Genomic DNA, 27,497 nt, shown 5'->3' on the forward strand with positions numbered 1-27,497 from the left:
TTTAAAATTTTAATTGTGTATTTTTGGATACAAAAAGGCTATTGTCTACCAATTGACATCAGTGCCTAAATATTGTAGTTGTGTACTTATTCAAAATAATACCTAAAATAGCACCAATTTTAAAAGACAATCTTATTGTTCCTTATTATCTACTACACACTTGTTTCACCTTGTCTAGTAGTGGAAACGCCACTGAAACACAAGCAGAAATAGACGTATATACTACACATTGACAGAGCATCCATCTTTAAAGACTTATGATGTAATATTTGACAGTATCATAGACTTTTTTGATTTTTCTGTTCTCAGTGTTTCCCAAGAGCAAAAAGAAAAATGTACCTATTCTTTCCGCCAAATTTATTTTTGGCATCCGTCTTTAAAGATGGTTATCCCTCAGGTCTGGGACACTTGGTAGTCTTGCTAACTTCCTGTTAGCCTACAGTGCATCCGGAAAGTATTAAAGTGCTCCACTTTTTTCACATTTTGGTATATTACAGCCTCATTCCAAAATTGAATAAATTAATTTTTGTCCTCAAAATTCTACAGACAATACTTCCCGGGTGCACTGTAGCTAATATCCTGTTCACTTTCCGTTAGCTTGACTATTTGTGTTTTTCTTCTTTTATTAGTATACATACAAACATAACATAATTAAGTGGTTTGCATGAACCAAAATCTGAAGAATATCACAAAATTTGATGAATAAAAGACAGCACACATGAACATAAGACATAGGGGGAAAATAAGCATGTTATTCTATTGTAGCTTGGCTCTAACTTCCCGGTAGTCTGGTTCTTTTCCTGTTAGCCTGGCTAACTTCAGGTTTGTTCCATTAAACAGTGTTTGGAAAATTACTTTTAAAAAGTAATTAAATTACTAACAGCCTTACCCATTGATATATATATATATATATATATATATATATATATATATATATATATATATATATATATATATATATATATATATATATATATATATATATATATATATATATATATATATATATATATATATATATATATATATATATAAGTGGTGACCATGACGGAAAGTATTTATTGTGTAACTTTTTTGAAAACGTTTCAGATATCTGGCGTGTCGCTAAGAGATACGTCATGATTATATGATGTAACAGCTGTGAGCGAGTATCTGGCCCGCGAATGAATTATCTATGGCACCCGGGATGATATTTGATTAGTATTAGAACCGGCCCGCAGGCCACAGCCGCCTGCTGCTGTTTTGCACGCACCAATACTCCATCAGTGTTGGCGCTAGGAATTTTCCAAATGGGGTCCTAGGGACCCCATCAAGTCATAAAAATGGGGTCCCACAGTACATTTTTGGGGTCCCACTTTTTTGTAACCGTTTTGAAAACTTTGGCCCTGCGATGAGGTGGCGACTTGTCCAGGGTGCCGTCCGAATGCAGCTGAGATGGGCTCCGGCACCCCCCGCGACCCCAAAGGGGACAAGTGGTAGAAAATGGATGGATGGTAAATGGGTTATACTTGTATAGCGCTTTTCTACCTTCAAGGTACTCAAAGCGCTTTGACACTATTTCCACATTCACACACACATGGCGAGAGCTGCCATGCAAGGCCCTAACCATGACCTATCAGGAGCAAGGGTGAAGTGTCTTGCTCAAGGACACAACGGACGTGACGAGGTTGGTAGAAGGTGGGGATTAAACCAGGAACCCTCAAGTTGCTGGCACGGCCACTCTCCCAGTTGCGCCACGCCGTCCCCACGTTTTGGAAAAAGGTTGTCATTAACGTTACTTGATTCATAAAAAAATAATACAAAAGAAAACACATTTTTTATGCATGTGTCAATTTATTCAGTTATAAACATTTATTTACGTTCTTCTTTCCTTCATGGATCTAAACTTTACCACTGCAGATATTTTTTTTCTATATTTTTATTGTAATATTTTCAGAATGTGTTTGTTCTATTTTTGGCCAAAGTAAGACAAAAAAAACAATCTGAAGTTGTCTTTATTTTTTAGTTTTAATGGCATGATTTTTATAGTCCGGCCCGCGGGTGCACAGATTTTCCTTGAAGCGGCCCCTGAACTAAAATGATTTTGACACACCTGCTTTAAACGGTGGCGCCTATTAGCTGTTAGCACAGGGTTAGCCTTAGTTGACTCCTTGACCACAAGCAATTATATAGTAATGTGTTTCTTACGACGCCCATGAATTAGGTCACTATGTTGAGTTATGACTTTCTGCCTTTTTTAATGCGTGGTTTCAAGTTTAGTGTCGAAAATTGTTAGCATTATTGAAGAGCATCTTCCTGTCTCTGACCCGCTCTCGTTTGATCAAGATTACAACCATGGTAACGCACCACATTTCAAATATAAATGAAAAAACATTTGGGCTCTGTGGCAATTGTTCATCAACTTGCGAGAGGAACGATTGCCTGATTAAATGTACTTTTCTTTTAGTTGATTTGTTTATTTGAGAAGGTTCCCCATTAGCTGATGCCGTGGCAGTCAGCTAGTCTTACTAGGGTCCACACAAAACTTCATATGTTACGAAACGGTTTAAAATATTGCAAAACACATTAAAAAAGTAAAACTAAAAGATTGTACATGAGTTCACAAAATAATTAATCGCTATCAACATATTTTTTAAATACGGTTAAAAAAAAGATTCAATTGCGTCAATCAACATGAAAATTAACACAAGTACAAAATAACACATAAAAATAACACAAATTAATTTGTCTATGAATGTTCTCATTCATCCAGGTCATTGTCATCTCAGGGCATTCAATCGATCACAACTGGACTGTTTGACGTTTTGCCGCTCACCAGGAGGGTGTGCCTGGGCAAAGGTGGTTTCGCCCTATCGTAGTGAGAAAAACAACAGTTTTGATGCAAACAAGCGATCCTAACCGTCAAAGCCAACGACAGTCATTGAAGTGTAATTCCCCCTCGTTAGCATTGAGGTATTGTGTGGCAGAACGATCGCTGTGGATCGACTACTACCAGTCCAAAATAGTTGGAATCATCCACATTAGCATTCCATTCAGTTGTAAACAAATGGCATTCTGGTCACTTTCTGTTTCTAACTCCTGTTATTTGTTGGAGGCTAAATTGCAGAGTCTTTTAGGAATGGTTGAAAGGACAGTGTTGTATGTGGGAGACAGGTGGTGTCGCAGACCACCTCCTCTGTTCAGGGATGGTTTTTCAACCTTGACATAGATGTGTCCCTCACTCCTTTTTCGTACCATCTGTCCTCCCTGTCCAGAATCTGTACAGTTTTGTTCTCAAGGGAGTGCTGGTTCTCCCTGAGGTGCAGGTGGACAGTTGAGTCTTGGCCTGAAGAGTTTGCCCGTCAATGCAGTGCCATGTGGTTGTTTTGTTTTCCCAATATATGAATCAGTGCATTCATCATTACACTGGATAGCATACACCAGATTGTTTTTGATGGTGTGAGGTGTCCGATCTTTAGGATGCACCAGTCTCTGTCTCAGGGTGTTGCCTGCTTTGAAGTGTACTGAGATGTTGTGTTGGTTAAAAACATTTCTGAGTTTCGCAGGTAAACCTGATACACATGGAGTGACAATATTTTTGCGTCGGTCACCTTTTTCCTCCTCATCCACTCTGTTCTTATTTCTGGAACTGGATGTACTTTTCACAAACGACCAGCTGGGGTAACCACAGGTTTGCCTATGCTCTTTCTCTTTGGCCTGTGGGCTGGTAGGAACATTATCAGCTCTGTGTTGTAGGGTTCTGATAGTACCCAGTAAGCATGTTGATATTTGGTAGTCAGACTATTATGATTGAAGTAATCCTGGACCTGGACATAAATATCAATCTCCATAACTTTCCTGAGGACAGGAAGAATACTTATAGGTCGACTATTTGGACCACAGAAAGGTAATTTATTGTTTTTAAGAAGTGGAATGATGTTTCCCTCATTCCGCAATGTAGGAAATACGCCACGTAGCAGACATATATTATATATATGACATAATGGAGGAAAAATGTAATCAGCAGTGATGTTTAACACCCTCCTATCAAGATTGTCTGTATATTCAGGAAGGGCTTTCAGCAGTTTAACATCACATCTACACAATTGAATTGAAATGTACAGCTTTTACCATTCATTATTTTATTTTTTATCAGGTCACAATGATTGTGATCTGTGACACAGATTCTGCCTTAAATGGTTCACAATATTGATTAAGAAAAAGTTTAAAATAGTTAGCAATGTCCTGGCGTTTTGTATGAAAAATACCTTCAGATTCCACAAATGAGGCACGTGCATTTTTCTTTCTTCACATTCAATGTATTCCAGAGTTTTATTTACCATCATGTTTAACACTATTTATTCGCTGCTGATAATATAGTTTCTTCCTCCTTTTATTTAATTCAGTTACTTGATTTCATATTTTACAGTATTTTAATTTAGGATGAGTTAGAAGAGATTGCATACTTCTAAGAGGGTTCCAAGCAACAGAATCCATGATTTATTTTGGCTCTGAAAGTACAAAAGCAGGTAAACCGGTTGAATATAATGTTAGCTTGGTAATTAATGCTGTTACTTTAGCACGCTAACCGGGGAACAGCTAGCATAGTTTGAAAATGGCACCAAGTAACAAAATCCTGAGTATATAAAAAATGTATACAATTAGCTAAAATGCGGACATAAAACGTGCTCACGGTAACATGCTAACATTCGCATGCTGACGTTAACATGTCAAAATTAGCATGCTAACAGCTAGTATACGTCCAAGATGCCGCCAAGCAACGAAATCCATGATTATTAGGTTAAAATATACAACATTAGCTACAATGGTGATATAGTAACACGCTAACATTAACACAAACTAATAGGTGAACAGCTAGCATACTTATAGGATGGCACCAAGTAACAAAATCATGAATGTTAAATTAAAATTGTATATAATTAGCTAAAATGCGGCTATAAAACGTGCTCACGGTAACATGCTAACATTCGCATGCTGACGTTAACATGTCAACATTAGTATGCTAACAGCTAGTATACGTCTAAGATACCGTCAAGTAACGGAATCCATGATTATTAGGTTAAAATATACAAAATTAGCTACAATGGTGATATACAATTATAGCAAGCTAACATTAATATAACTTAATAGGTTAGGCTGACCATATTCTGAAATCCCAAAAAGAGGACACATATATGCGTGCCAAGGCGGGCAGCACGCCAAGGCCGGGTCTAGGTGAAAATTTGCCAATGATACTCGAACTTGCTTTATAAATAATATATTTATTTAAATAAAGCATTTTTTCTCCTCTGTTGACAGCAGTGTTGGCGCTAGGAATTTTCCAAATGAGGTCCCAGGGACCCATCAAGTCATAAAAATGGGGTCCCACAGTAAATTTTTGGGGCCCCATTTTTTTTTTTAAGCGTTTTGAAAAAAAATTATAAACTTATGCATTGTCCTGTTATAGCTCACATTCTATATTGTGTTTTAGAAAAAGGTTGTCATAAATGTTACTTAATTCATTAAAAATAAAAATAAAAAAATAAAACAAATTTGTATACATATGTAAATGTATTCAGTTATAAACATTCATTCACTTTCTCATTTCCTTCATGTATCTAAACTTTACCGCTGCTGGTAGTTTTTTCTATGTTTTTATTTAATAAGTTGTAGGTGTATTTATTTCAATATAAAAGTGTTTGCTTCTGTGATGAAATGATAATGGTGTGCCAGGGCATACATACATTTGATATTTAACGCTTAAATCTCTGGAGTCTACAGCAACTTCACATCTATCCCTCATTTCAAAATGTTTCAGTTTTTTTTATGTTGTTTTTTTGTTTGTTTGTTTTCCGCCCTTTTTTGTCAAACAAAACTATGTTTTTAATGGCAAACACACAAAATATGCAAAATCTTCCACCAAAAATATTTTTCAAAGTGGAATATTTGGTGTGAAGTAATCGGAACCTTGGATAGGTCAATAATTCATAATAACATTGATTTTGATTCAATATTATGTTTTGAGCAATGACAGTTTGAAAGAAAAAAAAAACAGCTTTGTTTTATTAGTCAACATTGCAACTTTTTCTAAATTACATTTCACCTTTAAGCTTTTTTATTTCACTTGGAGAGGGGGGTCCAGACTGAGGCAAGGGAAAAAAACAACTCATAGCCTTAGCGCACAACCCTCTTACATGTGTGTAAGAGGGAAACATCAAAGAACACAAAGGACATTAAAGACATTAAAAGAGCAGAGCTGATGCAACCAGCCACTTCTACACACAGCTATGAATAAAAAGCAAAAGAAACATATACACTGTGGCGGCCTCTGCGGTGTTCCACGCCATCGTCCGCTGGGGTGGAGGGAGCACGGCCAGAGACAGGAGCAGACCCAACAAAGCAACCAAGAGATCGCTGTCAGCCAGTGTCCAGTCTGCATGGATGAGCGAGGATGCGTCCAAGGAGACTGAGGTGTCCAACACCCGCTCGTTCAGCCAAGACACTGTGAAGCCTGTGACGATGATGGACGTAAACCGAGAAGTTGGTCAACTTTGACAATCAACTTAAAACCAAAGATGGCAAGAAAGACACAAGATTATTTATCTAAACGGGAAGATATGAACATCCCATCAGTCGGCATCCCACTGAGAGCAGACATTGTACAGTAAGTTATTTATTATATTCGTAGTTTGGATTTCTTGTTGAGCCTGCTGCATGATGCTTAGTGTTTGTTGTTAAAGGGAGAAGCAAACATTGTGATGCGTCTGTGAAATTAATGTGCCACTGTATGCTTAAAATGAGCAAAATATGTAAATATGATATTATGAATGTGCCTGTTACTACATTACATATATACTTACAGCACAGTGACGTGCAGTGAGGTTCATGGCTGGTGAGGCACTGACTTCATCACAGTCAGATTTACAAATATATGAACCCTAAAGAGTATCTTATTCACCATTTGATTGGCAGCAGTTAACGAGTTATGTTTAAAAGCTCATACCAGCATTCTTCCCTGCTTGGCACTCAGGATCAAGGGTTGGAATTGGGGGTTAAATCACCAAAAATTATTCCCGGGCGCGGCGCCGCTGCTGCCCATTGATTGATTGATTGATTGATTGATTGAGACTTTTATTAGTAGGTTGCACAGTGAAGTACATATTCCGTACAATTGACCACTAAATGGTAACACCCGAATAAGTTTTTCAACTTGTTTAAGTCGGGGTCCACTTAAATTGATTCATGATACAGATATATACTATCATATATACTATCATCATAATACAGTCATCACACAAGATAATCACATTGAATTATTTACATTATTTACAATCAGGAGTGTGGAGGGGGGGTGGGGTGGGGGGGTGGGGATATGGACATCAAGTAGTGGACATAGAGAGAGAGAGAGAGAGAGAGAGAGATCAGAAGGCATAAGAAAAAGAATCTGCATTTGATTGTTTACATTTGATTATTAGCAATCCGGGGAGGGTGTTAGTTTAGGGTTGTAGCTGCCTAGAGGTGAACTTTTATAGCGGTTTTGAAGGAGGATAGAGATGCCCTTTCTTTTATACCTGTTGGGAGCGCATTCCACATTGATGTGGCATAGAAAGAGAATGAGTTAAGACCTTTGTTAGTTCGGAATCTGGGTTTAAGGTGGTTAGTGGAGCACCCCCTGGTGTTGTGGTTATGCTCCCCTCACCTCCCAGGGGGTGATCAAGGTAATGGGTCAAATGCAGAGGACACATTTCATTACACCTAGTGTGTGTGAGACCATCATTGGTACTTTAACTTAACTTTAACTTTACACATACAAACTGTAGCACACAAAAAAGCACATTTAATAAAAAAAAAAAGGTTATTATGTTCTTACCTTTACTTGTAAATTAAGTCCATGCGCCGCTGTTGTGCTGGATTAATGCACCTCCGCTGTAGAATGCACCCCCTGACGGGAGTGTTATATCAACTAAAGCCCACACTTAAAGTTTCCACGCGCAAGATTGAATCTATTTTAAAAAGTTATTTAATAAGAAGCCAAAAAGTGCAAAAACAATGTTTGTGTTGGAGGAGTTGTGAATGAATGAAATATGAAATCTGTGCTGCAGTCTGCAGGTGTACCTAATGTTGTGGCCCTGCAGTCAAGACATGTGTTCTTGACTTACATAAGGATTGTAAATGATGGGCAAAATTCCAAAAAAGTGCAGTTCCACTTCGATTTTAAATAAGAAAGTTGTGACTTTTTTTTTTTTTTTTTGCAGAACCTTATAACTATACTGTACCTCACCAGACTTGATGGATATCTTGCTTTGAGATGGTAAGTCAACTTGACCAGCAGATATTTATGTATTTAATTTTGATAACCAAAAACGCATCATTAGGATATATATTGTCGCACAGATAATACTAGACTTTATACGATATACGCAGTAGGGGTGCTCGAAAAAATTGATTCACATTCAAATCAAAAATTTTTATTTATTCCGATGCCAAATCGATTTACAATATTCGAGAAACGATTAAAATAAACCTTTTTTTTTCATACCAATCAATCAATCAATGTTTATTTACATAGCCCTAAATCACAAGTGTCTCTAAGGGCTGCACAAGCCACAACGACATCCTCGGTACAGAGCCCACATAAGGGCAAGGAAAACTCACCCCAGTGGGACGTCGATGTGAATGACTATGAGATACCTTGGAGAGGACCACATATGTGGGTACCCCCCCCCCCCCTCTAGGGGAGACCGAAAGCAATGGATGTCGAGTGGGTCTGACATAGTATTGTGAAAGTCCCGTCCATAGTGGATCTAACATAATAGTGAGAGTCCAGTCCATAGTGGATCTAACATAATAGTGAGAGTCCAGTCCATAGTGGATCTAACATAATAGTGAGAGTTCAGTCCATAGTCGATCTAACATAATAGTGAGAGTCCAGTCCATAGTGGATCTAACATAATAGTGAGAGTCCAGTCCATAGTGGATCTAACATAATAGTGAGAGTTCAGTCCATAGTCGATCTAACATAATAGTGAGAGTCCAGTCCATAGTGGGGCCAGCAGGAAACCATCCCGAACGGAGCGCAGAGATGTCCCCAACCGATGCACAGGCGAGCGGTCCACCCCGGGTCCCGACTCTGGACAGCCGCACTTCATCCATGGTCAATAATAAATATTTGATACTATTATTGATACCGTTGCTTTAATAATTTTTTAGTTTTCACTTTTTTACTGTTATATTTATTAAGTGTTATTTGTATGTCTTCTTAATTGCTGTGTAAATGTATATCCTCTGTAATGTAAAGCTGGGATTGGGTTGAAGTTACTCCATTTTCTTTCATCCGATTGATTAATATTCTGTGATTTTTGTAAAAAAAATAATTATTTAGACTAACTCGTCACAACTTGTATGTCAACAGCCAAGAGGAGCTTTTATAACCTCTACCATTTGAAAAAGGTTTTGTTGTAATTTATCTGTCAAATATATTATGAGAATCGATCCTGAATTGTATTATCGTCCCAAGAATCGGAATCCATTTGTCAGGTGACCAAAGATACCCATTTCTAATATTCTGTATTTTTCGGTTAAAATTAAAAGGACAAATACATTTAGCCAGAAAGTATTTGATTGACACACATTATTTTCAACCAGGCGCCTGACTTTGACATCTGTACCATATAAAATATGCTGGCCTTTTTTTTAAGGGACCAATTGATTACGTCCTAGGTGTCAAAGGCAAGGCCCGCGAATGAATTATCTATGGCTATCTATTAGTATTTTAACTGGCCCGCAGGCCACAGCCGCCTGCTGCTGTTTTGCACGCATCAATACTCCATTACCCACAATGCAACGGTAGCCCCCGAACTCACAGCAGCTCCGCAAGTGGGCCTCGGCTTCTTTATTTGTCAGCATAATAATAAGCAGATGTCAAGTTTCGGCAACCCCCCTCCCCAATAATGGCTAAACGGAAGGTGGAGGGTGAGAACAGGGGGTTTCAAGCCAGAGTACATGTTCACAGAGTACAAGGCAAACTTGTGTGTCTTTTGCGTGGAGAAAGGTTAGAATATAATCTAAGAAGGCACTATGAAACATCTAAGAAACAGAGACAAAAACAAGAATATGGACACGGAACAAAGGCTACAGAAGGTGGAAGAATTAAAACGAGGTCTTAAGTCCAGGCTCTGTTCTCAAAAGCCACATCACAAAGCTACGTTGTCGTTTTGATAACTGACACCATGTTTAATTGTAATATTTGAATGATGATAAATGAATGTGTTGTGGCAGTGTGCGGATTTCACCAATGCGGCAGTTTGTGGTAACAATTGGTTGCTTTTCCAAACATTTTTAATAAACTGCCAACGTTAGAATGCTAAACAGGAAGTGCTTCAAGTTTAATGGATTTGTAAAACCACTAAGACAAAGTCTAACTTAATTGTGTTCTTGAAACTGCACCAATTTTTTCCTCAGTTTGTAACTTTCGTCAAGTGTCTTGCCAAGAGGATTACTTGTAGTGTGTACATTTTCAGAATGTACTTGTTCTATTTTTGGCCAAAGTGAAACAAAGAAAATAATCCGAAATTGTCTTTATTTTTTAAGTTATTATGCCATGATTTTACCAGTCCAGCCCGCGTGAAGATATTTTCCTTCATGCGGCCCTTGAGCTAAAATGAGTTTGACACCCCAGGATTACGTGATTACTTATAGGACAAATTCCACTAGTTTTCAGTTTGGAATAGATTGTCAACAAAATCCGAGTTATGGCCTCTTTAGTGTGTATAGCCCACAATTTCACTGACGCTCAACACTACTACTCAGAATTGGTAATTACCTTATTTTTCGGAAAAAAAAAAACAGCATATCAACTACCAACCGATCTTTATTGGTCCATTGATAACAATCATGACACAAGTACATCTATGAACAAATGCAAATAAACTTGCATTGACACCTAATCCTCATGAGGATCGCTACTGCTGACATGTCAAATAAATGTACAGTTTGTCTGCTGGCATTTAAGAGACTACTTTACTTTTAAATGGGACTATTACTACAGCTAGGCTAAGGAAACCAAATGTTTGTCATTCGTACAACGTAGCATTAGCGTACAGAGAAGTTAAAAACCCTTTTCATAGCTTCTATACAAGTTTATGGCGACGCTATCACGGAACACACAAGATACACTGGATAGGGAGAGCTCCACTACTTGGGATTTTCAATTTATTGATCCAATTTCATAAGAAAAACTGCATGAGTAACATAAGGACAAAGCTTGCAAACATTCTAAAACACTGTTCTTCATTATAAACAACAAAAACAATGGCTGACTGCCTATCACCCGCCCCAGCACAGATCAAATACGGTCCCTTTAAAGCATATGGAATGTAATCCATGCAGGTAAACTCATTCAGTTCTCAACCCGGCTTCTGACACCGTAACCCACCCCACCCCCTTTCCCTAGTTCACATTTAAAACAACTGAAATAAAAACCACTGACGGTTACAATGACCCCCCCTCCCGCCCCGTCCCTCCACGTGATGAAATTCTCCCCAAATTGACTTTTTTTGTCTTTCATTAAAAAAAAAAGTGTTCTCTACAATCAAACTACTAAAAAACCTGTGTTTAGAAAATAGTTGATAAAAATATTCCCCTGAATTGTACAAGAAAAGAGGTACAGGGAGCACTGGTTGAAGATGCGCTTTGAGAGATGTTATTCTGCCTCCGCGTCTTTCCCATCTGCCGTGTCCGTGGTCGGCGCCTGCAACACACACACACATTTATTTCAGTGTCAGGCACGTGTTACAGCGAGGATTACCTTAGTGCTGCCAGATTATGTATGACACTGACCTCTTCCTCAGCTTTGGTTTCGCCATTCTCAGCGGGGGCGTCGGTCTCCTTCTCCTCGGGCTTGCCCTTCTCCACCTCCTTAGCTTTCTTGGGCTTAGCGGGCGCTTTCTGCAAGGACACGCATTGCACACACATGACTCCACATGTCTAAATTTGCATATCTGACCATGATGGTAAAGAGTATTTATTAGGGCTGTGAATCTTTGGGTGTCCCACGATTCGATTCAAAATCAATTTTTTTTTCCAATTCAACACGATTCTCGATTCAAAAACGATATTTTTCCGATTCAAAATTCATTCAACACATAGGATTTCAGCAGGATCTACCCCAGTCTGCTGACATGCAGGCAGAGTAGTAGATTTTTGTAAAAAGCTTTTATAATTGTAAAGGACAATGTTTTATCAACTGATTGCAATAATGTAAATTTGTTTTAACTATTAAATGAACCAAAAATATGACTTATTTTATCTTTGTGAAAATATTGGACACAGTGTGTTGTCAAGCTTATGAGATGCGATGCAAGTGTAAGCCACTGTGACACTATTGTTCTTTTTTTTTATAAATGTCTAATGATAATGTCAATGAGGGATTTTTAATCACTGCTATGTTGAAATTGTAAAAAATATTGATACTGTTGTTGAAAATATTCATTTTTGTTTCACTACTTTTGGTTTGTTCTGTGTCGTGTTTGTGTCTCTTCTCAATTGCTCAGTTTATTGCCATTCTGAGTGTTGCTCGGTCGGGTTTGGTTTTGGAATTAGATTGAATTGTTATGGTATTGCTGTGTATTGTTTTGTTGGATTGATTAATTTAAAAAAAATTGTTTTTAAAAAAATGAGAATCGATTCTGAAATCGCACAACGTGAGAATCGCGATTCGAATTCTAATCGATTTTTTCCCACACCCATAGTATTTATATAGCGCTTTACACACACTCATGGCAAAGTTGCCATGCAAGACGCCAACCACGACCCATCAGGAGCAAGGGGGAAGTGTCTTGCCCAAAGACACAACAGCTGTGACTAGGATGGCGGAAGCTGGAAGCCTCAAGTTGCTAGCACAGCCATCTACGCTACGCCGCCTCCATGAACAGGTTTTTACTCTGGCGCAACTTAAGAGGCCTCACCTTTGTCTTGGTTTTGGACTCTTCCTTTACAGTTGTGGTATTCTGTAGGAAAACATTTTCAATCAAAATGAACTTTATATTTTTCACATAAAAATGCATACACAAAAAAAAAGTTTGTGTACTTACACACAACCTAAGAGATCTCCTCTTGGGCTGCATCATGAGAAAGGGACAGACTGATTACTTTTCACATTACATTTTTAGTGCCATTACTGACCCCTAGTGGGGCAATACAGAATATATTAAATGAATGATGAATTCAAACCAGCATTTCAAAAATATATAATATGTATTTTTCCTGACCTCTGGTGCATCTGATTCTTCCTGTGGGGAAAAAAGAAAGAAAATCCAATTAAATAGACAGTATTTACAAGCATATAATTAAACATTAGTCATGCAACTTTAAAGTGGGCGTGTCCATATAACATTAGCACTTAAATGCATAAGTATAGCAGATATAATTTTTTTTTTAGATAAAATACAGCAACCTAAAAAATAGTCAATAATCTTCTGTTGCAGGGAACATTTTTCGCTCATAAAAGTAGATTTTTTTATGTGGGTAAAACCTAATGTATATCATTGATTTGAAATTATTAGTTACGCAAAATCAGAAGAAATGAAGGTCCTTAAGGAAGGTCCTTAAATCGTTGTCAATATTGGATCAATTTAATCTGATAGGCCCGGTTTGTTTTAATGTTACTGAGAGAAATGGATGGTTGGATTTTTTTTTTTTTTTTTTTAAATATGTACTGTCACAATTATTTTGTTTTTTTCCTTCGAATATGGGTTGTATTTAATTATTCTTTTATTTGGTTTTTCTATTCCTTATTGTCTGTTCAAAACAAAAAAGTGCATTCAAACGGAGAACTTTACCCACAGACATTACATGTCATAACAGTCGCCATCTTGGATAGGTAGCGGAAAGGGAGGGACTACCAACGTAGTGGGAGGGGCTAGACGAGATCTAGTGGTGGTAATTTAAACATTAAAACGGCCATGAATAGGATACATATCGCGCTCGTCATTTCCGGTGGGCGCGCAACGACAGTAATGGCTTTTGGTAAGCACGAATGAAAACTGTACTGCCAGAAATATTACATTTGAGACACACACAGAGTGTAAAAGATGATATATTTGCTATGGCGCATTCAGCGTTTAACAAGAGATTTGTGACATAACCATCCCGACAGAAAGGAACAACGGCGACCGGCCGCTGTACACTGGGGCTTAGCGACTATAAAGCTCATGAAGGAGGGGGCGGACTCCTCCTCCTCGCCGCCATTCTTCCATCGCTAATGTAGTGGCAAAAACCGAGTGTTCCCGCCATTAATTTGAAAAAGCTGCTCTGTATCGACAAGAAGCCCCCAGCAACACAAGCAGCGGTGACGACGGCTCGCCATTACATAACCTTCTTCCTTCCCCGCCGTCCAAACAGCTGCGTCTTCTTCACCCCGGCTAATGGCGGCCGCGCGCGCGAACAATGGCGTTAATATAAACCAAACACGGACAAAAAAAAAAACATTTTCTCCAACATCGACGACACGACTGAATTCAAACAAACGACATCTAAATACTTAGCTATGAATGAATATAAGGGTTTTAATCCCGGCCAAAGTGAAACTTCCATTTTTTTTCCTGCGTGGTGAACGATCAATATGCCGCCAACTTTCTCTGCAAAAAAACAAAACACTCACCATGCACTTAGGACACGCTGCGAATATTATTTCGCTGTTAATGCACGCAAGTAAATACTAACAAAATCTATTGGAAGATAATCACCGCGCGGCGATAAGAGCAACAATCAAAACGACGCACACCAACAAAACTCCATTTTTTTTCAGGAATACGCAGCAACAAAACAATGCACACAAGACAGCAGCTGTGTTATTAAATACATGAAATATCTCGGTGTACTCACTTTGCTCCTTCTAGGCATGGTTGATTTGTGCGTGGTGTTTATGAGAAAAAAAGGTAGAAGAAGATCAGGCAACTGAGTGAATAGAGGAGAACGATATAGTGGTATAGTAAAGCTGTACTAGTACAGTCTAATAGAGGGCAGCCACACGATATGATGTTCCATTGGAAGAAAACTAGCTCAAACCGGATTGGATTCTCCCCCTCCCTCCTTATTCAAATCTTATAGTTCCTGCATGATTGACGAGCAAAGTCCCGCCTACGCCGCCCGCTGATTGGACAACACAGTGGCCAACGACACTATTTCAAATCTGCGCTCTTGCTGTATGGCTATTTCTGACGTCAATCAAGCCCATCGCGGTAGTTGTCTCTGTGTGCAGCCATCTGCTTTTTTGCAAAAGACGAACATGTCACCAAGTCTTCTTCGAAGGTTGTCCCCCCCCTCTCAAACAATTTGTTCGACGTAATTCTTTGTGTGAGATTTTATAATTGTCGATATTTAACCGGAGGGGGTTCGTGTGTGTTGGTTGTAGATTCAGAAGGGTCTTTACTCTCGGCCAAGTCTTTTGTATTGTAGCTTGGGAAAATGGCGACAGGATAATTGTGTTGTGGTGGCCACAGTTTGCTCCTTTGTGCTGTGTGCACTCCCGACATGACTTCAGCGGCCTCGCGGTTATGCTTGATTCAAATTAGAGCGGCATTTCCAATGGCTGTTTCAAACTGCAATTTGGTTGAAAAACAGCAGCAAAACAATGTACTTCTTATTTCTCCAATGCACAAATCATGGTATAAAAAATATCACTATTGTATATTTTTAAGTATAAAATATATTTGAAATTAAATCGAAACACTATTTTATTTTAACATATTATTCAAATATTTTTTATTTAATTTAAATTAAATGTAACAAAATAAATCTAAAAATATATATTTGTAAAATAACAAAATAAAAACCATTAACTTGCCTTTCTGTGCAAGTTAAAAATTGGGCCCCCGAGGTCAGAACTGTTAAGAATATTAGGCACACACTTTTTGAACAATTGCCATCAGGCAGACGGTACAGAGCAATACAAACAACTGAAAAACAGTTTTTTCTACCACTGTCAACCAGTCAAATTCTGCTAAATTTGTTTAAGATTTTGCCAAATGGTTCTGTTCTTGTATTACTGAACTATTGTAAATGTATGCAATAAGGTAATGGTAAATATTTATGAATGTGATGTGGTATGTGTCTGACTGTTTTTATGACTATTTATTAGGGCTGTCAAAGTTAACTCGATAATATCGTGTTAACTATAAATTTCAATAACCACACTCATTTTTTTAATCGGGCGATTAACGCAAACACTTTTTGACACTACGTAGTGTAGCTTTAGTTCACTTGCTACTGATAAGTCACAAGTGAGCAGTTTTGGACAAAGGAACATATACCTTATGGAAATATCAGGTTCAAAGCCATGACAAGTTGTTCTCCCGACAAGAAAGGACTATTTTTTGCCGTGAGAAGAGGCGACATCCCTGCAGCAATCGCCTAATGCGCGTGTCGAAAGAGGTGCAGTGATAACATAACATTTAGATTGTGACTGATTGAGTAAGTAAGATGACATAACAGCTCAACATAACTGAAAGACGGTCAGCAGGATGTCGATAGGATACATTTTTTTAATTGCAAATAGTTGATCCGACATTCAAATATGTCAATGCACTTTCTCAAAACAATCGCACACTTTCCGGCTTCAAAATAAAAGTGCAACGCTATACTTCCGGTTTAGCTACATTTAGGGATTCTCCTTAATGTACGGCTTCTTATTAGCTGCCACACCTAACAAAATAAAGTAATAGGAGGAGATAAACAAATTCTGACTTTATTTTTATTTTTTATTGCCAATTTTATAATAACAACAGGCCCAAATAAGTATTTCCTCCGTGCACACACGTCTGCTTCCGTGCACACATGTCTGCACATTAACACCAGCAGGTAGTTACAGTATGAATGGCTATTTATAGTTTATTATTTGCGCACTATTTACTAATGATGCACTGAAAATTTGTCGGGAAAAAGACATACTTTTCTGGCTGGCTGAAATATTGTGTAAATTCCTTTTTAACATGTTCTGGTTGAGTCCTCAATTACAAAATGATTAGCAGGCTCAATATTACATTTTACACCCCAGGCGGCCCTACCTAAGTCGGCCGCCGCAGGACCGCCCATCACAAGGCCACGGGAACTACCCACCCCACCTGCAGGGACCGCAACGATGGAGATGGAACATCCAGCAACTGCCCTGGCGAATCCTCCCTCTGAGGGAAAAGGAAAAGGAACGAAAAAAAAAATCACAGACACACTGACACACAAGGTCACTACCCCAGCAGCTGGCCGCCTTGCAACACTGCAGAATACCCTGCAGAGCACCGAGCTGCCACAATGGACGCGGGGACTAGACCCAGCAGGCCCCAACCAAGACGGGCATTCAGAAGAGGTGGACGGCGGGACCCAGGGGCCCCAGACACGCAGCCTTGCTGCAGTAGCTTGAGATGCATATACACACACACACATATATATATAATAATAATTACATACATACACACAAATATATAAACAAACAAATCCATACACAGGCTGGCGGGGCAGCGATCCAGCCCCTGAACCCACATGCACCAAGAACCAGCCGTTCACTCCCCCCCTCCTACAGGTCCGGCCGTGCCCCCCCTTCCCCAGGAACAACCCCGGACAAGTCCGCACCCAGACAACGGCACGACACTGGGCGGGAAGGACAGCACAAGTCCGCCAGCCCCGACAACCACCACCGACGCGCTGCCACAAGCGACAACATCGACCACCCCCCCGCACCGGACCCAGCAGCCGTGGGTGCCCGCACGACACACAAACTGCAGCAGAAAAAACGGCTGCAATACCCCTGACAACCAGCACCACTCGATCAAATCTAAACAATTTAAAAAACGCGACCGACAACCACACGCCAATAGGATCATTGAGACCATCCAGCGCTAGCTCGCCAGTCAGCCCAAACGCCAGCATGCATCATCAACACCACCCCCCACTAAAAAACTCCACTCCCCAGTCCAAACCCGCACAAACACACCACTGCCCAAACAACTGAGACACCGCACCCACACCAAACAAGAGGGATTCTATTTCTATGTTAGGTGTTTCCAACCAAACCATTTAGCGAAATTTAGCTCTTAATATGGCTGCAGCTATCGATTATTTTAGTAATCGAGTAATCTATCATTTGTTTGTTCAATTAATGGAGTAATCTGATAAAACACACTTTTTTAGTTGCAGTAAGTATTTTATGGACATGTAAATTAACAAAAATGATTCCGCTTGCCATAAACTTCATTCTTTTTTACTAATTAATGCATATCATCAACACTGAAATTGCACTTTTAACATCCATCCATCCATTTTCTACAGCTTGTCCCTTTTTGGGGGGTGCGGGGGGTGCTGGAGCCTATCTCAGCTGCATGTGTGCAGTAATCAATTTGTCTTAGTTACACTCAAACGATTACTACAAGCAACATAATACAAATGAAAGCATTTTTCTAATTGATTTAATCGTTACAGCCCTAGCTACTAACATTGTGTACCATGGAATGTATAACTCCAACCTTTTTTCTTCTGTGAGCTACTTTTACCAAATGAAAATAGGCGAGAGCTAATCATTAGGCCTTTTTCCACCACAGAACTTTATGGTCTAAGTTTATTTCAAATATGCATACAATTACAACATAATCCATTACAGGTTCCAGTCTATCTTTTCAACATGTTCAAAAAAAGAGGAGGAAGAAGCAAAGCTGATTTAATCCTACCCCTTTTTCCATTTCATTGCAATTGCCAACACTTAATTTACTTCCTGTTCTCAAATTTGTACACAGTTTACTCCATGAATAATACATTTCTAAAAATAAAATAAATAGTAAAGCAAGTTGTATGTCACATAGTGAGATCAATAAGATTTCAATAAGTTTATAATGTTAATCATGATTATTCTTGTTTGTAGTTTAAACAGTCCTAAACTGGATCGTATTAGTGCTTTGTTTGACTTCTTTGCTTAACCCATTCCATAATTTAATTACACATACTTGTATACTAATGCTCTTTAATGTTGTACGTGCAAACAAATGTTTTAAGTTGTTGTTGTTCTGTGTGGTTATCGGGGCCAGTGTTCTATCGATTTCGGCAACCCACCGCTACTGACACAAACGCAAATATTTCAACTATTTAAATGCCCATTAAAAACAACAGCTCCTTTTTTTGTACACTTTTGTGGACATTGTTACTCCAAAAGTAAGTAGTCAATTTAAATTGTATTCCATTCATATCTTCATATTGCTGTTTAAACAGAAATATTAATGTCGTGCGCACAAACGCAAATATTTCAACTATTTTTCTTAAACAAAATACCCATCAAAAACAGCAGCTCCCTCATGTACAATCCTGTTGTATATCATTCATTGTATATTCTACTTGTACATTGTAGTTGTAATCTCCTTTTAAACAGGCATATTAAATTCGTAGACGCGAATATTCAATTTGTAGATAATTACAGCGTGAGGAAGTTCACGTTGACACAAACAATGGTAGCTTACAGTTTTGTTTTAGGAATATTAATTTCAGTTCAAACAAAGGTGGCGTTTGCACAGCCGAACTACGACGAATTGTGCTCGACTACCAAACATGAAGTCCTAACGCGGTAATCAAACATTCATGCAAATGGAGGACCAATAATTGGCATGTTTACCAAAATATATGTTTTTGTGTGTTTATTGTTTTAGACTTGTGAAGACATTGCAAGATGGAGCAAAGATACAGAGACATTCACAATTATCTGTTTGAGGGCAAATACCCCGACGGGCACAACAAAAATCAATGATTAAGCCTCAGGAGATATGATTGAAAATAAAGGGTGAGTATAGGCAATGGTAAATTTAAAGATAAATGGTAATGTTTTGGTAAAATTTCTATTTTCTTAAATGTACTTTTTGAATGTTGACTGCAGAAGGACAGCACCTGTATCATACCAGACGGGTGATACAGTCGAAAAGTGACTTACATGGCCTAAAGCACAAATACATTTACTGATCAAAATTAATGTTGTGCTTTTATTTCAAATGTTATGGGCTGCAGTGGATCGAGGAAATGTTGTGGATATTGCCGTGCCTTATAAACTGTACAAAACATCTTTCCGTACACTGGAAGGGACAAAGTGGCTGACTGATGATATAAGCGGTTACAATCAAATCTATTGTCAAAGAATAATAGATTTTTCCTTGAGTTAGTTTTTTTATTTTGTTTGTTTTTGCAATAAAGGTCATTGATGCTTACATGTCAATTCTTGCGAAACATTAGGCAAGTGTTGGATAAAAAAATATATAATGAATGCCTATCTTTAATCATCCCTGGATTACAGCTACGTATTACCCATGTGTTCTTTTTTCAAGCAGAAGCCCCGTCATCAAGTGAGTGCTGTGGTTGCTGGAAGTCTATTTTCTGAACGATATCAACCTCTTAAAAAAGTAATGTTTATTAGTGAGCAAATTTTGCCAACCATCAGTAGCCTGGAATATATATAACTTGGCATTTGTTTTTCAGTGGACATTTCCTGTTGAAGAGCGATGGGTTTGTCTGGTAAATGTAGGCGCTCAAAGGATCTTAGTGGTCAGTGCCTCTTATATTTTCTTTAGATCAATTTCTGGCATGTATTAATTGGGCATTTCTGCTGGCCTGATGCAACCAATTAATCTTCATAAAGTAAATATGTTAGGCTGTGATAAAAAAATAACATGAATTGAGTAAAAAAATGTACAGGTTGTCAACATGTCAGCGAGGACTCTGACCATAATTGACCCAATGGGAAAATAAGACGACCACAAGCAGAAGATCCTACAAAATTGGAGGTAACCACTTGTGAAAGTTTAACTTTAAAAACCAAGGTCAATGTTAAAATGGCCTTTACAGATTTTCAAGCTTTGTCTTTTATGTGTGACCAGAATGCGTCTTGAACATTAATTAGGAACTTCTTGAAGATGAAAGGCCAAGGAGACAAGTGGAGTGCAATAACTGTTACCCACCAGAATCAGCAAGACTGCAGTTGAAAACTGTTTCATCTCCTCTTGTCAGCCAATCATATATGTAACTAAATGCCTAATATTTTATTTTGCAGTTTGCTGAAGAGTTTCTGCACCACCACAGTGTCTTAAGCACCAAAACTGATGCAGCAGCTATTTTAGAGGCTCAGTTGGAAGTAGCAAGTTCCCTCCTACAGGCCAACATGTAGTATATAGTCCCTGAACCCACTGCCGAGTCCTAAAATCCCCCCACACATCATTGCTTTTTTGCTCCTGCTTCTGCTGATTTGGTTTCGTTTTTTTAGGGTGCAGACACACTTGCATCGGTGAGACCACACTCCACGCCTCACCACGCTCACCGACCAGCTCAACCTGCCTGACTTCCACCAGATGGGCACCATGTTGTCGCTGCTGCACTTTAAAAAAGTCCCCTTGATTTGATGTTGTCCCACGTTCAATGTGTCCAATATCAGGTGATGTAGTGGGAGTTTTATTTGATGGCTAAATATGCTTGTCAAAATGTGCTTTTTCTATACCATTAATTACTTTGGAGAGTGAAAGTCTGTGCCAAAGCATCTCTGATGTATATACCATTAGCCAACAGGGGTCAGCAGAAGACCATAAATCAGATCTGGGTATAGGGCTCTCTGTTTCCTCTGCACAATAGGCATACAAACCTAATTTAATGTGGTTATTTTTAACATTATTTTACATTCTAGGAAACAAAAACAGTATGAACTTCAATTAACCTTAAATGCACGAATGATTAGACATTCATGCCTCTGGCATGTTGATCTAACATGCCAGAGGCTGTTCACCTTGGAGACTTGCTGCGGATATGGCGCGAGATTTACACCTTCTCCCCCGGATGTTCGGTGACATAAATACTGCCAAACGTAAGTGCTTTGACGAGCTTATTTATGAATAATAAAAACTTTTCAGACATTTTCTGAAAGTGTAATCAAAATCCGTCCATATTTTGTTGCTAACATACAAACCCTGGCGAAAACATGAACTCATTTATGGAGGTGATATTTACAATCCAACAATGGGAGCTTTATTTGATATCCAAATTGGCTTTTAGAAAGGTATTTATGTTGCTAACTAACAGACAAACAAGTAAAGCTGGCGAAAACATAACCTCATTGAAGAAGGTAATAATTGCAGTTCTACAGTGAGAGGTTATTTGATATCCAAAATTGGCTTTTCAAAACTTAAAGTTGCATTCTTTTTTACGTGGCTGCGTAATTCGATAGACTCCTCTATCGAATTACGCAACTGCTTGCTTTTTTGAAGAAGCTGCTAAATTTGACAGAACACCGGCTCTACGTAGGGGCAAGAGGGGGCAGAAAAAAATCCAATCATATTTAACTTTCCCTTGTAAATGGATGGGACAAATTCAGAATATTGCCAATCACACTTCTTAAATAGTGCACAATATGAGAGAGGGTGGGGGTTAGCGACAAAGGTGGGCCAATCAGATGCTTTTCATAGTGAAACGAGGAAGTTGAATTTCTCACCGGCGGCACCAAAACAAAAAGGTGATAATTTAACATGTTTTACATCGTAATATGTGACCACCTGGGAGAAAGTGAAGGGGACACATTTTATTTTTGATGCTATATGATGCCGTCAGCAGGCGAACCGTCGAATTGTGGCATCTACAGACTAAGTTAAAGCTATGTGTGTATTTGCTGCTTGGTGTTCTATCGGAATGAGCTGTTTTGTCGAAAGGAGTTATCAGTTGCTATTCCTGTTTAAACAGTGAGGAAAACCATTATGTAGGCTACCATTCTTTGCGTCAATGTGAACTTCCTCATGCTGCAAGTGTCTACATACTGACTGGTCAGAGAACACAATGAACTAAATAGAATTTAAAAAAAAACAGGAGGAACTGTTGACGCCCTGATAGCACACGCAAAGCTGATGAACTAAACGTGTGCAAAGAGCAGAATAAGTGCAATCCATTTTACGTTTCTGTCTTTATTAATATGCTGATCATCAAAACGGCCACAATATTGGAGGAGAAAATGCAAATATAATTATCACGCGCAAAGTGATTTATCAACACTCATCATCGTTTTGTGAGCACTATTTTGTGTTTTATTTAGTAACTGTGCAAACTGTCAGTTCCACAAACAGCTGCAGGATCAGTGCTTGCGCTGCACAGACAGACCAAGGACAGATAAATCATTTGTCATACATGTGTGTCAACATTTAAAGTTTCTGAACTTTTGGTGGAAAAAAAGCCTATTTTTTCAACGATTACTATAGCTTCCTTAAAATAAAGGGAATAATATTGTTTTGCCAGAACATTAACAAAATGTTGCTATCCACAACTCACTATTTTACGGAGCCCCTAGTGGCATTTAAATTACATCTGCATGACACAGGAGCTATGTTTATTATAAATCACAGGTGAAATCTATTAGGACACAGAAATGGCCTTTAAGAAACCATAATTTAGTTTTAGTTTTAAATCTGCAGTTAAGATGGGAGTCTGCGAACGCTTTGAGTTTAATCCTACATTAAGTAAAAATGCATACACCGAAAAATGTACTCAGGTGCAGAGTGTTATAGTCACATGAATATAGAAAGCAGTTTGGATGAGATTATTCAAACATATAGATAATATAATAATTACACAAATAAAAATACATTTGTTTGTTTTCTTGTTTTTTATATTAAATCATCAATAGAGAGGAGAGACAATCAGCCAGTCAAGATCAGCAACTCCTGAGATGGGTAACACAGAGCTTCTGCATCCATGACCTACTGAGGATGTTGGCAGTCATTCTCAGCAGTCAACAGGAAGGCATGGATCTGAAGATGACTGTTTAAAGCCTGTACCAAATCAAGATGCAGACCAGTTGTTAAGTGATGTCTCAGATTCCCATTTAATCCTGCCATTCAACAATCTCTTGAGGACTCTGAAGTGAAGGTTGGACCCATTGTTGGTGATGATAGTGATAATCAAGACACCACCCTTCCCTGGAATCCACATGACTTGAGCAGCATGCAGGTACAATGTAGCACTAACGTCTTACAGTACTGTAAAATTATTAGTGCCAATGTCCCTGTCGGAGTGCAGCAGCGCGAGATCGTCTGCGTATGCGAACTTGGAGGGAACTCTAAGCCAGGACATGGAGACTTTAGTGGCTTACCTCCATAACTGGAGATTGAAGCTCAGCGAATCCAAGACGGTGACACAAGCTTTCCACCTATACAATTGGGAAGCGGATCGTTAGATCAGGTTCGAGGTGCGGAAGCCGGATGGGGCTTCCCTTACCCTATGCCGGCCTCGTCCTACACCTGAAGACCCTCGCCCTGACCCTAAATACCTTGGGGTCACCCTGGACAGGTCGCTCACTTTCCGTAAACACCTCTTGGCAACACGCAAGAAACTCAACACCCGCGTCTCACTGCTGAGACGGTTGGTCGGGTCCGGTTGGGGTGCCGGGGCAAGAACTCTGCGAACAGCAGCACTTGCCCTGGTCTACTCAACTGCTGAGTACTGAGCACCTGTCTGGGCGCGCAGTGCTCACTCTAAACAACTTGATGTCCCGATCAACGAAGCCTTGCGTGTTATCACTGGATGCCTGCGCCCCACCCCTGTGGAGCTACTGCCCATCTTAGCAGGCATCCAACCCGCTGAGCTTCGTCGCCAAGGTGCTGTAGCAACTCTGGCGGGCCGGGCAAACATGGATGAGAACCACCTGCTCCATGAAAGGCTCACACTCTCCTCAGAGCCAACGCCCCGCCTCCCCTCCAGAGACCCACTGGTACCAGCCGCCCTGAAGCTCCTGCAGCAATGCAGTGACAACAACATCAGGGCGGCTCACTGGGCGAATCACAAATGGAGCACGGACCTGGAGCATACCATCTCCTCCAGACTCCGTGACTTCATACCTGACACCGGCTCAATACCAGGCCTCTCACTACCACGAGTGGCCTGGGTGAGGCTTAACCGCCTCCGAACTGGTGTCGGTCGCTTCCGCTCAAACATGTTCCAGTGGGGCTTAGCACCTAACGCGACGTGTGAGTGTGGCGCGGAGGAGCAGACTGCCGACCACGTGATCCTGCGTTGCCCGATTTATCGTGCTCCTAATGGTTTGCGTGGCCTGGCGGACCTGGATGACTGCTCGGTGACCTGGCTCACTTCTGTGTGTCCTGACATATGAACGGGAGGGCCCCCCGGGCCTGGGGTGGTAAAAGGCATAGACCCTCGGCCTCAGGTCCGGGTGCCGGAAAACAGCTGCCCATACGATGATGAGTGCCAATGTCAATTAATTTAAAGAGTTTTTCTTATTCATCCTGTCTATAAAACTATAAAATGTACAAAAACTGTAACGTTACCATCCCAAGATCTTTCACCCTAAGCTTATGTTTTTAGATTCATTTTTCATCCAAACATTCCAAAACTCATTTGCAATTTCATGCATCGTAGTATGAAATAGAAAAGCAGCAAATTTAAAACCACAACGTTATCACCATTTTTGCATGCTAATTGATACATTGATTGTCAAAATCTTTGATTCTTTACTGTTCACTAAAGGATTAATCAATCAATAATCACACCTAATTACCTTTTTAAAATATCTTTCAGCATTCTACATTCAATGATGGTCCTGTATCATCAAGCTGTCTTCCAGCATCACCAGATCCATTTGACAAAGAAATCTTTCTTTTGAAATTAAGACGAGTAAACATAGTTGATGATGTCCTTACTGTCTTCATGGATCCAAAAGTACTGAATGCTAGTCTAAGAATGGAGTTTACAAATGAGAAAGCTATGGACACTGATGGTGTGTCAAAAGAGGCGTACTCCGCATTCTGGGACCACTTATGGAACCAGTGTGAGGAGGAAGATGAACGAGTACCCAGGCTACGACCAGAATATTCTGAGAAGAAATGGCAAGATCTCGGAAGAGTGTGGTTGAAAGGATACCTGGACCACAAAATCCCACCAATCAGACTGTCACCAGCCTTTGTTCTTGCCTGTTGTAAAGGAGTTAGAGCAGTGGATGAAGAACTATTGATGATGTCATCTGCCAGATTTTTTTCAGAGAATGAGCGTGTGTCGCTTGAAAAGCACTACAGGGTACCATTGATGAAACTGTTGAGGAGGACTTACTTGATGTCTTCTCCAGAATGGGCTCATACTGCCTGCCCCCTAAAGACAATTTACGGGCTGCTATTTTAACAATGGCACACAAAGCTCTTCTTCAAGAGCCAAAGTTCATAATTGACTGTTTCCACTCCAGTGTTCATAATGCTATGCCAACGCTCATAACCAAAGACAACCTAATGGAGATCTATGAATCTAAGAGGCCAACTAACAAGAAAGTGGCCTTGATGATAAAACCATCATTTGAAAGCCTAAATCCACAAGAGCAGACTGCTCTTAACCACCTGCTACGGTATATGAGAAGCATCGACCAAAGAAAATTGGAGATCTTCTTGCGCTTCTGCACAGGATCTACTGTGCTGTGCAAAGACACAATTGAAATAACTTTTAACACATTGTGTGGTTTAAGTCGCAGGCCTGTAGCAAGCACATGTGAACAAGTTCTTGAGTTACCATGGTCTTACAGCACATACCCTGAGTTTCGCAAATAATTTGATAATGTCTTGTCTGGCGACTGCTTCACAATGGATATTGTGTAGTGAATGCAAAGCACATCCATCTTCTACGCTGAGGTTATTAGGGCATTTGTCTGAGGCAAAACTGTTTGTACAGATTTCCATTTGTTGTTCTTATTAAAACAGAAACCGTTGACATTTTTTAAATTATTTTATTTTCTTATTTTTTCTGTAAATTGTTAGTACATTGAGATGTATTTTTTTCCACAAGACAGTTTAAGTTTAATCATTTTGATAAGTCAGCAGGGTCTGTTCTCACAGGTGGATGTCCCTTTTTGTACAATTATTACATTTTCATGTGCATCTTTTATGCAATTGTTATTCTGAATAATGTTCATCATTCAGCATTTAAGTCATCATTCAACAAAGAAATTCCTGTTCAATGCAAGTACAATACATTTCAAATGATTGTTCAGTTCCTCTTTCATGTCCTGCTTAGTTTCTCTTTGTAGTCAGTGTGCATATAGTGACATATCAATCCTATTTCGGTTTTGCTGCAAAAGGTTTTTAATGTTTGTGGCATAGCACTGTTCAAGTGTAGTCAGTGTGGACATGTTGTAGCCCTGAATAATCTGAATAAAAATCCATCTCAAATTAGAGAGCAGATGTGATCTCATTCCTCAAGTGCAGGTACAAATCCAATGATTGATAAGCATCAGATGGAAGATGCAGCTGTGACTCGTCCATCAGAATGTTGCAGATGTTGTAGATGTCTGTCACATAGCACTGCTGGTCGAAATGTGTAGTTACTCTGACACAACTGTACATCAGCTCTGTCCACTGGGGTAATGCCATCACAAGTTGTGTGGAGTTCTGAGAACATGTACATGATTCGGGGGTGACCACTTGCCACCCTGTCATTCTTTGATGGTCTGATGACATGTGAATCCCACACATTGATGG

At 39.4% G+C, this 27,497-nt stretch overlaps 1 protein-coding gene and 1 long non-coding RNA gene across 10 annotated transcripts; one reads left to right on the forward strand and one right to left on the reverse strand.

The window, feature by feature from the left end:
- Positions 1 to 6,062: 6,062 nt before the first annotated feature.
- Positions 6,063 to 27,191, forward strand: LOC133650750 (uncharacterized). 9 transcript variants are annotated; one of them, XR_009826294.1, is made up of 9 exons: positions 6,063 to 6,643; positions 8,235 to 8,290; positions 19,659 to 19,789; positions 20,328 to 20,399; positions 20,476 to 20,541; positions 20,692 to 20,780; positions 20,874 to 21,424; positions 23,651 to 23,973; positions 25,558 to 27,191. It is a non-coding gene; the product is annotated as an uncharacterized LOC133650750 (long non-coding RNA). The 9 variants fall into 9 exon arrangements; XR_009826289.1 differs by adding an exon at positions 17,033 to 19,576 and having other exon boundaries at positions 20,476 to 21,424; XR_009826290.1 differs by having other exon boundaries at positions 20,476 to 21,015; positions 21,257 to 21,424.
- On the reverse strand, positions 10,832 to 15,062 carry hmgn1b (high mobility group nucleosome binding domain 1b). Its single transcript, XM_062048350.1, has 6 exons — positions 14,863 to 15,062; positions 13,248 to 13,268; positions 13,071 to 13,097; positions 12,945 to 12,986; positions 11,818 to 11,925; positions 10,832 to 11,728 (listed from the first exon to the last, which is right to left on the reverse strand). Exons 1-6 carry the CDS (start codon positions 14,878 to 14,880, stop codon positions 11,681 to 11,683), a joined length of 264 nt encoding a protein of 87 aa, XP_061904334.1. The 5' UTR covers positions 14,881 to 15,062; the 3' UTR covers positions 10,832 to 11,680.
- Positions 27,192 to 27,497: the final 306 nt, after the last annotated feature.

The sequence above is a fragment of the Entelurus aequoreus genome, linkage group LG05 (genome assembly GCF_033978785.1).
Source record: "Entelurus aequoreus isolate RoL-2023_Sb linkage group LG05, RoL_Eaeq_v1.1, whole genome shotgun sequence".
Taxonomy (NCBI): Eukaryota; Metazoa; Chordata; class Actinopteri; order Syngnathiformes; family Syngnathidae; genus Entelurus; species Entelurus aequoreus.

Coding starts and splice junctions, on each gene's coding strand:
- hmgn1b (XM_062048350.1), bottom strand. Junction 13,098..13,247: donor AAGAATCAGATGCACCAGAG/GTCAGGAAAAAT, acceptor CTCATGATGCAG/CCCAAGAGGAGATCTCTTAG. Junction 12,987..13,070: donor GGAGATCTCTTAGGTTGTGT/GTAAGTACACAA, acceptor GTTTTCCTACAG/AATACCACAACTGTAAAGGA.